Source organism: Cetorhinus maximus, chromosome 6 (genome assembly GCF_964194155.1).
Source record: "Cetorhinus maximus chromosome 6, sCetMax3.hap1.1, whole genome shotgun sequence".
In the NCBI taxonomy this organism is placed as follows: Eukaryota; Metazoa; Chordata; class Chondrichthyes; order Lamniformes; family Cetorhinidae; genus Cetorhinus; species Cetorhinus maximus.
Genome location: NC_135884.1, coordinates 40,850,517 through 40,863,901, shown reverse-complemented (window position 1 = coordinate 40,863,901; position 13,385 = coordinate 40,850,517). Strand labels below are relative to the sequence as shown.

The window sequence follows — 13,385 nt, the reverse complement described above, 5'->3', positions numbered from 1 at the left end:
GAATCGCCACTATCAACATCCTGGGGGTTACCATTGACCAGAAACTGAACTTAAGCAGTTATATAAATACTGTGGCTACAAGAGCAGTTCTGAGACTCGAGTTTCTGCAGCGAGTAACTCACCTCCTGATTTCCCCAAAGCCTGACCACCATCTACAAGGCATCAGTCAGGAGTGTGATGGAATACTCCCCACTTGCCTGGATTAATGCAGCTCCAACAACACCCAAGAAGCTCAATACCATCCAGGACAAAACAGTCCACTTGATTGGCACCCTATTCACCACCTTAAACATTCAGTCTCTCCATCACCAACGTACAGTGGCAGCAGTGTGTACCGTATACAAGATGCACTGCAGTAACTCATAGAAACATAAGTCACTAAGGCTCCTTCAACAGCACATTTCAAACCCATGACGTCTGCTACCTAGAAGGACAAAGGCACCAGGTGAATGAGAACACCACTACCTGCAAGTTCCCCCCAAGCCCCACACCATCCTTAATTGGGACTATGTTGCCTTTAACTGTTGTTGGGTCAAAATCCTGGAACTCCCTCCCTGATAGTGCTGTGAGTATACCTACACCATATGGACTGCAGCAGTTCAAGGCGGTTGTTCACCACTGCCATTGCAAGGGCAATTAAGGATGGGCAACAAATGTTGGCTTAGCCAGCTACAGCATCCATAAAAAAGTTCATCAGTCCTTTTTACAGGACTCCCCAATTCTGTTTTTTCCCATTTGTCATTGGTTCCAACCTGAATTATACAATGTTCTTGTGCTCGCTCCAGAATCTCTTGCACTTACTGTATAAGATTCCAATTATCACATTGAGAGGCAACATACCATTCTTTTGAGTGTTGCTATAAAATCATGTTCCCATTCTCCTAACTATGGGATTTTTTATTGCTACTGCATTACTGAACTTGCTTCTGCACTTAACAACCCATTATCTTCACAGTGCCATGATATTGCTCATGGTTGTTGCATAATCCAATAATGTCACGTTAAAAACCCTAGGGATACAGAAAGTGAACTGTGGACTTACGTGGATCTAAGACAATCAGGAGTATGGATAATTTTCATGGTAATTATTATAAGTTTTTATAATAATTCCATTATGTCACCTGTTGGTGAAAATCTCAATAAATCATGTAAGGTTTAACTTCAGATTTAGCATCGGTTATGTAAACACTTGCAGAGAGTGGTAAATGGAAGACTTGTAATATGCGTCATCTTTAATCATACAAATGTCAGTTGAAGAAACATTGCTACCTTGAATAGCACAGCTTGATTTAATTATAGCCAGTGTCAGTAGAAGAACAATTACATATTACAACCTTGCCTGCAGTTTTCAGTTAAACTCTCTGTGGACTAGAATAAATTAAACTGCCTTTCTTTTTTCCAGTCAGAGGACGTTGTTGAGGGTATGCCTTATATTCACATTTACATTTCTATTTAGCTGCATCTTTTAAATTCAAACCAGAGAACTACAAAGAATTGTGGATGGGATTTATGATAACCATACAATAATCAGATGGTTAAGAAATATTTGTAAAGCAGCAATTAAACTGGGGAGGCTACTTACTGGACGGTTAACCTTATTTTGCAAACAAAGACCAATTCTGTCTTGAATCCCAGTCAACCATATCCACAGGGAAAAGTGAGTGTTTCTTTATCGCTTTTATTACCAGGAACTAAAAATGCCTCACATGGTGTAACTTGATTTGCCTTATCCTTTTCCAATCTCAGCTAGGCATTCAGTATTTAAGTGGAAGTACATTTCTATCTCAGTATCTGGGGAGGTAATTTATGCTATGGCGCATACCTGTCAAGAAATAGATGCCTGTAATGATCAGGTCCTGGAAATGTTCTAACAGAGATCAAGTTGTTATAGGGTAATAAAGCAGAAGATGATAATGTTCTAATGATTCAATATTTTGAAAACTGTAACGAAGTATTGTCGTGGCAAGTGAAATATATCATGTACTAAAGAAATTAGCTCCTCTAAATGACAGTACTCTTCCAAAAAGACAATTGTGACAAAGATTTTATTTAAAGTATAAGTGTGCACCTTATCCTTTGAGCTGGGTGACTGTAAGATTAGTCATAGCAGTGTAACAATCAGGAGACCTAGACTGACAGAGGGAAAGAGGATTTGCAAAGATATATTGTAGAGCAAAACTATTATCTTAGATAAAGAGAAAAATTGCAAATGCTAGAAACTGGGAATAACAACAGAAAATGGTGGAATACACTTTAGGCATTTAAAGCTTCTGAAATAAGAAAAGGCAAGTTTATTATTTTGTTTAAAACCCCTCATCTCTTTTGAGACACCAATGGACCTGCTGTGACTTTCCATCGTCATCTGATTTATTTGCAGCTCTTCTTATGATTATTGAAAATATAAATATAACTTTATTTCTATTTTGTGAGTATGATAGGAGAAATGCTAAGCTTCATTCCTAACTAACCACATTGTCATGTGTAGGTTCACCAATACTACAACTGTCTCCCAGAAGATAAGGTTCCGTATGTTAACAGCCCCGGAGAGAAGTATAGAATTAAGCAGCTGTTACATCAACTACCACCGCATGACAATGAGGTAATAGTGATATATATAATCTGGCATATGCATGCTATCCAATACATTGGGAAATAACATTTAAAAATTTTAAATAAAATACATTCAATGTGTCTTTAAAATACTGCATTTCAAAAATCCTGGGCTCCATTTCTTGCACTTAGTCAATTGAAATCCTAGGAGTTTGATTGTATCAAATTCCTAGGGACAGTTACTGTCAATTATGAAGTGCACATCATGCTACCACTATTTGCAAGACTGCTGGGTGCTACTGCAAGCCCCATCCCCCAACCTATTCAGTCACCACAATCCTCCTTTAAGCATCTCAATGGCTTCCATACTTATACTTGTCTTCATGTGCATTTCGTAATGAGACTTTTATGCAGAACCAATGGGCATACAAAGTGGCATCTTGAGTTGTATCAATAACGAGTATCTGCTGTCAGCCAGTAGCCATCCTGCTGTCAGCCAGTAGCCATCCTGCTGTTAAAATAGAACCACAAAACTGGCTAGACAAAGTATAAAAGAATCGGGGGAGTTCCCAGCATATTGTGAATTTGTGTGCAGGAAGCAGTGCCCATAGTCACAAATGATTTGCATATTTAGGGATTGGTAGCCTTTGTATTTCATATAATTGAGGGTTTACATTGAATTATCCTGCCAGGGTTACATTGCTCCCCACAACCCTGGAGAATTTGGCAATTATAAAAAAAAGGGACATCATCCTATCACCCAGTCATCTTGATGAAAAAACTATCGTTATATAAACTGAGCTGCCTTGGGGAAGGGAGAATTGATGACTTTTCTTATGAGGGAATGTATAGAAAACAGTAAGATTGGAGCTCCTCCAAAGCTTCATGACTAAAGCCTAACCTTCTGAGACAGAGCTCATGTAAAATGTTTCAAAATGTGCCTTGGCCTTTGGATCCATGCTGGATGGGTAGTGCTAACATGTCATGGCTTTTTTCTGGAATTGTCTGATTAATATAACATTTTTTTATTGTTTCCTCCTTTCCCTATCCCTCCAATATGTTTATCATGTACAGTGGAATTCCCATTAGGAAGCCCATTATGCAGCCTTCAAATGCTTGTACAGTAATTCTCTTTAAAACAGTTGTTTTCCAGGGTAATACAGAATGTAGGGGGAGGCTCCCTGAACAGTACAATAATTTTCTTTTCTCCCCCTAGTGCTTGCAATGAATCCCAAGATATGGTCAAAAATCTGCACAAGCAATCTCAGTTCAACAGTTTATTTCAATCAAGTACTCCCGTCTTGATGAGCAAGTCTTGGCAAATTGCACCTTTGAAATAATGGTACACTTTGTTGTGGGTAGTTGGAAAGGTGGAAGTTACAGAACTTGACGTCATCTCACCCTAACACTGTAACTTGCACGTGAATGCGAATTACAGGGAAAGGTGCCCATTTCTTCATTGTGCCCTGAAATTCAGCAATAATGTGTCAATTCTGGAGCGGAACCTTGGTAAACATCATGCGTGACTCAAATCCCTAGCCCCACAAAGCCAAATTACACATCAATGCAGGAAATTTGGGTACATGAAACTATACTTCTGGTTTTGAAAACAGTGTCAAAGATAAAATAGTTGCATATTTCTATAGTTGCAAATATCATTCCTTTTTCTGTCAAATCGTATTGGGCCGTAAATTCCAAGCTCCCCAGCGTCGTATGGAGGGGTACCCCAAAGATGCCCTGGGGAATCCCCTTCAGAAGTTCCCAGGTAAGGTTTGCACGGCAATTGTCAGAAATGCAAACTTCCCCTGGGCAATTGCCCTGCACTGGGAACCACCCGAACATCACAATCTTCAGATGGTTCTGACTGGATTACATCAATAGTTACCCAAATAAATTAGAAGGATTAAAACCACTTCTAACCACTGGATAACTATTGTACAGACCCAGAGCACTCCACCCACACCCCCAACTACTCCCCCTGCACGGACTCCCCTAACCAACCCCCCTGCCTTGCAGGGGTGTCTCCCCACCCTCCCTAACTACCCCGCCAGAGAACTCCCCCCCCCGACCCCCAAGGGATTGCAACCCCTGATAGGAACTCCCTAACCCACGGGATTCCCCCACCCCCATGGGAACTCTTTTACCACCCCCGCCCCACTGCCAGTCCCAACATTCACCGAAACCCCCCCTACCGAGACCCCAACAGATTTCCAATGCCCCTACCCCAATCTCTGAACCCCCCCGCCCCCAGACCTCCCCCTGACCCCTCGCTCTAACCTCTAACCACCCCCACCGATTTCTGACCCCTTCCGGTCTCTGACCCCCACTGATCTCTGACCACCCCACTGACCACCAACCATCCCTCCTCCGACCTTCCCCCCACCCCTCAACCACACCCCACCTCCGACCTCACCCCCCCCCCCAATCTCCACCCCCTTCCACACCCCACGACTTCTAGGCAACCCCCCCAGCCCACTCCCCTGATCTTTAACTCCACAACCATGTTCCCCCCCACCCCCCGGTCCCGATTTAGGGGAGGCGATGCCGTAGTGGTATTGTCGCTGGACTAGTAATCCAGAGATCCAGGGTAATGCTCTGGGGATCCGGGTTCAAATCCCACCACAGCAGATGGTGGAATTTGAATTCAATAAAAAACCTGAAATTAAAAGTCCAATGATGACCATGAAACCATTGTCAATTGTTGTAAAACCCATCTGGTTCACTAATGTCTTTTAGGGAAGGAAATCTGTTACCCTTACCTGGTCTGGCCTACATGTGACACCAGACCCACAGCAATGTGATTGACTCTTAAATGCCTCAAAAAAGGAATAAATACAGACGGACCACCCGGCATCGACCCAGGCACCAGAAACGACAAAGGCAATCGCAGCCCTTTCGACCCTGCAAAGTCCTCCTGACTAACATCTGGGGGCTAGTGCCAAAATTGGGAGAGCTGTCTCACAGACTAGTCATGCAACAGCCTGGCATAGTCATCCTTGCAGAAGGCAGGTTTGTTATCCTTACAGATAATGTCCTAGACACCACCACCCCAATCCCTGGGTATGTCCTGTCCCACCGGCAGAGGTGGCAGCATAGTGGTGTACAGTCGGGAGGGAGTTGCCCTGGGAATCCCCAACATCGACTCCGGAACCCATTAAGTCTCATGGCATCAGGTCAAACATGGGCAAGGAAACCTCCTGCTGATTACCACCTACCGCCCTCCCTCAGCTGATGAATCAGTGCTCCTCCATGTTGAACATCACTTGGAGGAAGCACTGAGGGTGACAAGGGCACAGAATGTATGCTAGGTGGGGGATTTCAATGTCCATCACCAAGAGTGACTCGGTAGCACCACTACCAACTGAACTGGCCGAATCCTAAGTGACATAGCTGCTAGATTGGGTCTGCGGCAGGGGATGAGGGAACCAACAAGAGGGAAAAACATACTTGACCTAACCCTCACAAACCTGCCTGCCGCAGATGCATCTGTCCATGACAGTATCGGTAGGAGTGACCACCGCACAGTCATTGTGGAGATGAAGTCCCGCTTTCACATTGAGGATACCCTCTATCGTGTTGTGTGGCACTACCGCCATGCTAAATAGGATAGATTTCGAACAGATCTAGCAACTCAAGACTGGGCATCCATGAGGCGCTGTGGGCCATCAGCAGCAGCAGAATTGTACTCAAACACAATCTGTAACCTCATGGCCTTGCATATCCCCCACTCTACCATTACCATCAAGCAAGGGGATCAACCCTTGTTCAATGAAGAGTGCAGGAGGGCATGCCAGTAGCAGCACCAGGCATACCTAATAATGAGGTGTCAACCTGGTGAAGCTATAAAACAGGACTGCTTGCGTGCCAAACAGCATAAGCAGCAGATGATAGGCAGAGCTAAGCAATCCCACGGATCAGATCTAAGCTCTGCAGTCCTACCACATCCAGTCATGAATGGTGGTGGACAATTAAACAACTCACCAGAGGAGGATGCTCCACAAATATCCCCATCCTCGATGGAGGAGCCCAGCACACCAGTGCAAAAGATAAGGCTGAAGCATTTGCTACAATCTTCAGCCAGTGGATGATCCATCTCATCCTCCTCCGGAGGTCCCCAGCATCACAGATGCCAGTCATCAACCAATTCAATTCACTCCACGTGATATCAAGAAACAGCTGAAGGCACTGGATATTGCAAAGGCTATGGGCCCTGACTATATTCCGCCAATAGTGCTGAAGACTTGTGCTCTGGAACTTGCCTCGCCCCTAGCCAAGCTGTTCCAGTACAGCTACAACACTGGCATCTACCCAGCTATGTGGAAAATTGCCCAGGTATGTCCTGTACACAAAAAACAGGACAAATCCAACCCGGCCAATTACCGCCCCATAAGTCTACACTCGATCATCAATAAAGTAATGGAAGGGGTCATCAACAGTGCTATCAAGCGGCACTTGCTTAGCAATAACCTGCTCACTGACACTCAGTTTGGGCTCCGCCAGGGCCACTCAGCTCCTGACCTCATTAAAACCTTGGTTCAAACTCAGACAAAAGAGATGAACTCCCAAGGTGAGGTGAGAGTGAATGCCATTGACATCAAGGCAGCATTTGACCGAATGTGGCATCAAGGAACCCTAGCAAAACTGGAGCCAATGGGAATCAGTGGGAAAACTCTCCGCTGGTTGGAGTCATAACTCGTACAGGAAGATGTTTGTGGTTGTTGGAGGTCAGTCATCTCAGCTCCAGGACATCACTGCAGGAGTCCCTCAGGGTAGTGTCCTCGGCCCAACCATCTTCAGCTGCTTCATCAATGACCTTCCTTCCATCATAAGGTCAGAAGTGGGAATTTGTGCTGATGATTGCACAATGTTCAGCACCATTCACGACTCCTCAGATACTGAAGCAGTCCATGTCCAAATGCAGCAAGACCTGGACAATGTCCAGGCTTGGGCTGACAAGTGGTCAGTAACATTTGCGCCACACAAGTGTCAGACAATGACCATCTCCAACAAGAGAGAATCCAGCCATCGCCCCTTGATGTTTAATGGCATTACCATCACTGAATACCCGACTATCAACGTCCTGGGGGTCACCATTGACCAGAAACGGAACTGGAGTAGCCATATAAATACTGTGGCTACAAGAGCAGGTCAGAGGCTAGGAATCGTGCGATGAGTAACTCACCTCCTGACTCCTCAAAGCCTGTCCACCATATAGAGCCATAGAGGTATACGGTGCAGAAAAAGGCCCTTCGGCCCATCAAGTCCGCACCAGTCAAACAAGTACCTAACTATTCTAATCCCATTTTCCAGCACTAGGCCCATAGCCTTGTATGCCATGGCATCGCACGTGCACATCCAAATACTTCTTAAATGTTAATGAGGGTTTTTGCCTCTACCACCCTTTCAGGCAGTGAGTTCCAGATTCCCACCACCCTCTGGGTGAAAAATCTACAAGGCACAAGTCAGGAATATGATGGAATACTCCCCACTTGCCTGGATGAGTGCAGCTCCTACAACACTGAAGAAGCTGGACACCATCCAGGACAAAGCAGTCCGCTTGATAGGCACCACATCCACAAATATTCACTGCCTCCACCATTGACGCACAATAGCAGCAGTGTGTACCATCTACAAAATGCACTGCAGGAATTCATGAAGGCTCCTTCGACAGCACCTTCCAAACCCACGACCATTACCATCTAGAAGGACAAGGGCAGCAGATAAGTGGGAACACCACCACCTGGAAGTTCTCCTCCTCACTCACCATCCTGACTTGGAAATATATCGCTGTCCCTTCACTGTCGTTGGGTCAAAATCCTGGAACTCCCTTCCTAACAACACTGTGGGTATACCTACACCATATGGACTGCAGCAGTTCAAGAAGGCAGCTCACCGCCACCTTCTCAAGGGCAACTAGGGATGGGCAACAAATGCTGGCCCAGCCAGCGAAGCCCACATCCCGTGAATGAATAAAAAAAAACTCTCCAACCACCCCACTTACCTCCAGCCACCCTGGCGTCCCAACCTCCAACACCCCAACCTTTGACCACCTCCACTGACCTGACATGACCCCCCCCACAACCTCCAACTCCTCCTGATCTCCAAACATCTGCCCCATATCCGATCCCACCTAATCTCTGACCACCCCACCTATCTTCGACCAGCACCCCCTGCCCCATATCGAACCCTCCCTAATCTTCAACCACCCCCACCTACCTCCGACTCCCCCCCGACTTCCGAACAGTTCCCCCTGACCTCTGACCAGTCCCCCCGACCTCTGAGCCTCCTCGCCGATCTCTGACCCCCGCCACTGATCTCCGAGCTCCCCGATCTCCAACGCTCCCCGATCTCCAACCCTCCCCGCCTCTAATTCCCCTACCCCACAAATCCTACTCATTTACCTTAGACAGTTACCTTCTCCTGGCCTGTCAAGGAACTTTAAATTTCAATGGACCTTTAACTTACTAGTTTACAGCAGCTAGTGCCATAAAAAAGGGGGTGTGGCCTCCTTCCCTTCGACTCAGCTGCAACTTCAATGCTAGGCCCCAGGAATGCGCTGCCTGGATCTCACCTGGCCTGAGTCAGAAGGTCGGGCGAGGTAGGATCGAAAATAAAATTAAGGTAAGAAATTGGGAACGGAGGGGCAATCCGATGCTGATTGCCACTCCGAGGAAGTTTAGACCCATTAGAGTTGTCAGGAAACTCACTTTATATAGAGTTGGTAAAAATCTCTTTGGTTATGGAATAATATATTGCTAAATTTCTACTGATTAAGAATCAAGAAGTAATATTGAAGAACAAACTAGATAGTCCTGTGCCAAGTTAAATTTATAGGTCAAGTCGCAACTTACTTAGATACAACTTTCTTCACTGAATATCATATATACTTCCAAGTTAATAGAGCTCTGTAACTCCACAGTCCTCATTTTTTATAATTTCAGCCTAGCATAATTCACATGCTGTATACAGGTATACATACATTAATAATCCCTACTGTCCAAGGATGTGGTGAATGGATTCATTTGTCAGTGCAGGCAAGTCTGGCGGGATGTTTTGAGGGGTTTCCTAAAAAGCAATGAATATTGGTCATCTTGTTTTCATTTCAACACATAATTTAGAAAAAAAATAAGAAAAACTACCTTCCATCCGATCAGAACAGCTAAATGGCCTGGGCTGTGAATTTCTTTGTTGCCATTGATCAAGTCTATTTGTGGTATATTCACAGAGAAAGATAGACAGTGAACTGACTTAAAGTAGCCCTGTTTTTCTTCCTCCATTGCCATGTGTCATTTGAGTACACTGTTTCTGGTACTGTTCAGAAGCAATGCTAGAATGAATTAAGAAGGGTTTTACGATTGGGCACAATGTTTCTTTTTAACTTTGCTATGATTATCGTATGGTCCGTTGCCAGGTTCGGTACTGCAATTCACTTGATGAAGAAGAAAAGAAAGAACTGCGTCTTTTCAGTACTCAAAGAAAAAGAGAAAATTTGGGAAGAGGCAGTATTAGACCTTTCCCTATAACCATGACTGGTGCAATTTGTGAGCAGGTAAACGTTTATATTTTAAATGCTTAGAAAACTTTAAAATTGAAGTAGTAGTTGATACAGTTTCATTTTTCTATTTTTTAAATAGTATGATGGGAGAAGACACATGTGATGAATACACATTTTGGACCAAAGGGCCTGTTTCTGTGCTGTGTAATTTATGTAAATGTCATTAAAAAATTACACTTTTAACTTTTATAACCATAACTTTGGCAGCATTGTAACTCTTTGGTCCTTTTCTTCCCCTCCACCCCAAAAGTATTGACTGTTGACCAGGGTACAGCTCCACTAGCCCTGAGAATCAATCTGGAAACCATTTCCATCCCTCCTGTCTCTGTTCAATACTATGTTGCAGCAAAGCATCTAAGATGAGAAACTCAGCAGCATGATGAACCGAGGCTGTATCCCACTAAACATTGGGAATTTAGTGTACGGTACTGCACCAAATTTTGTAATTTTAATATTATATGTGGTATCACATGAGATACATGAAAATGGTATATTTATTCTTTCATGGGACGTGGTAAGACCAACATCTGTTGCCCATCCCTAATTACCCTTGTACTGAGTGGCCTGTTAGGCCATTTCAGAGGGCAGTTAAGAGTCAACCACATTGCTGTGGGTCTGGAATCACATGTAGGCCAGACCAGTTAAGGATGGCAGATTTCCTTCCCTAAAGAGCATCAGTGAACCATGTGGGTTTTTACAATAATCAATTCATGCACACCATTACTGAGACTACCTTTTAATTCCAGATTTTTATTAATTGAATTCAAATTCCACTAGCTTCCATGGTGGGATTTGAACCTATGCCCAGAGGACTATCCGGAGACTCTTGATTACTAGTCCAGTGACATTACCACTGCACCCCATTTTTTAAAAGAATAAATATATTTGGAAAAGTACATTATGTTGGCTTTAACATAGTACCTATTTTGCTGGAATAAAGCAGCTGAAACCTTAAGCAAAATGTGCCTTGACGTCACTGTGAGAAGTGTAACCAAGGGAAAATGAATGCATACTTGAGGGGATCTAAGTAGAGGCTAGTACCTTAAAGAAAATGTTTGTAAGTATTACAATCTAGGGCATGTGAGTGTTTTCTTGGCTTTTTCTTGTTTTTTGATATTAAGTGGTGCTCAAAAATAAAAGATTGATTTTCTTGGAATTCACCCAGGTTTTTCTCCCTGGTTTTCTTGAGGTTTTTTATGCTAAAACTGAAAAACAGCAAAAAACTTTAAGGTTTTAAATTACCAATAAAACTGACCTCAAAAGTTCGGACCTAATCTTACCATCCACAGTCAAATCAATGTTGAACACTAGCTTCTAAATTATGAAAGAAACTTGTAGAATTTATAGGTTGACTGGAATCCATGATAGACCATCTTGTACACTGTCTGTGCAAGGGTCATGTAGCTTGGTGGGCTAAATTGTTTTTTCTCAATCGTTTTTGTATTCTTTGTATATTTAATTCTTATTGAATGGACCAGTATTTGGAGGGTTCCTCATGAAACTATCCAATGGCCAAGCATTATTACCGTAGCCAAACAATTCACAATAAGTGTAGGAAAATTGCAATGTTCCAGACTGACCTGGAGATGTAGATTTCTCCAATCCACCTCAATCATCGGAAAGAAGATCAATCCCTCCATACAAAGCTCCCATCCAGCCTCCTTCTGATGTCCCTTTCTTCTTAAAAATGGTTTAATTCCTGTGAATATTTCATGGCTTTTGCTTTATTTTTGTAATCTTAATTTTGCTGTCTCCAATCGGTTAAAATGATGGCAAAGAATTAGGTCTTTGCCTGATCAAATTTCCTACATTCTAGTCTCCCACCATTGTGGGAAGATAGATAATTCAGTTTATATGTGGAGATTCAATTTTTGCCAATGATTGGGAAGGCCATACCTATGGACGGTACCATATCATTTAATTGCCATATACAGGAAAAGAACAAAAGTATTTCTGCCTTTTTGTGATTTTTGATCCCTTTGAGATCTATTAGCCACGTAAGTGGCATTGTGGCATTGATTCCAACAATACAGAAAGCCTGTGACCAAATTATAATACATTTGTTCATCTCCCCATAGATGTCTCTGGGCTAGGAGTGACTCAGCTACAAGTCATTGTTCATATGTCTGGAAGTTGAAGTTTTATTTATTTCAAGTTTAGCTTGAAATTTTAAAGAGCAAGTGCAGAGTGAGTAGCAAGGAAAAGGGTAGAATAGAGCCTTGAAAATATGCTTGGAGATGGGCTCAGTACAGATAGTTCCAAACAAATCAAAGGGATTTGTCTGAGAGTCTAAAAATATTCAGGAGATAATGAGCTCTGCGTACTGTCTGCTCTATTTCACTGGCATAAAAATGATGCACAATTAATTTTAGCTCGCACTGTCTATGACAATGGCCATAACCAAGACTGTCAGAAACAAAAACACACGTATGGTTTATTATCATAAATAATATTTCAAATTACAAATCCATATAAACAATTGAAATTGTGTTACTTTTTAAATTAAAACAGCATCTAACCAGATTATATTTTAAACTTAAATGAGTGGCACTTCACAAGACTGACCGTTGGCCACTGCGTTACCGGTATTTGTTTTCTTTTGTTTATTTGCTGAGATTTATTACATACTTCCGTAAATGTCGAAGTACCATAATTTTATTTTTAATTTTAAATCAGTGTGGAGGACAAATCAATGGAGGAGACATCGCAGTATTTGCCTCACGAGCAGGCCATGGAGTTTGCTGGCATCCTCGATGCTTTGTCTGTGCTACATGCAATGAACTATTGGTAGATCTGATTTATTTTTACCAAAATGGGAAGATATACTGTGGGAGACACCATGCTGAACGCCTGAAACCCAGATGTGCAGCATGTGACGAGGTGAGTTTACAAAAAAATGATCCAGGTTTTAGTTTGCGAAAATAGAGAATGCTAGATTAAAAAACACCACTTCAAACTTAAATATGATTGCATGAGTACTATGAAATTGATGCGTTTAACGTATATTGTAATTACCAATTATAAGAGAGAATGTAATGACTTTTCCCATTCTTACAACCTCAGAATTCCACTTTTCAAAAGTTGTGGCAACTCAATGATCACTATGTCAAAAAGATTTTGCTCCTTAACTTGTAAATTTTTGCAAGTTATATAGAATTAAATTTTTAGCGCTTGATTGACTGGACTATATTTGGTTTCTTCTTTGGACATTTGCTATATCTACACACATGTTTTCCAGAAGTAAAATTGTTTCAAGTAGTTTTTCATAACTTCAGTGCTG

General features: G+C 42.7%; 1 protein-coding gene across 4 annotated transcripts in view; it reads left to right on the top strand.

Moving 5' to 3' along the window:
- The window catches only part of prickle2b (prickle homolog 2b), a 299,600-nt gene that overhangs the window by 249,856 nt on the left and 36,359 nt on the right, over positions 1–13,385 (top strand). For all 4 annotated transcript variants that reach the window (XM_078543656.1, XM_078543657.1, XM_078543659.1 and 1 more), the window contains 3 exons: positions 2,486–2,599; positions 9,962–10,099; positions 12,782–12,985. In XM_078543656.1, the coding sequence (XP_078399782.1) occupies positions 2,486–2,599; positions 9,962–10,099; positions 12,782–12,985 (456 nt within the window). The remainder of the gene's footprint in view (positions 1–2,485; positions 2,600–9,961; positions 10,100–12,781; positions 12,986–13,385) is intronic.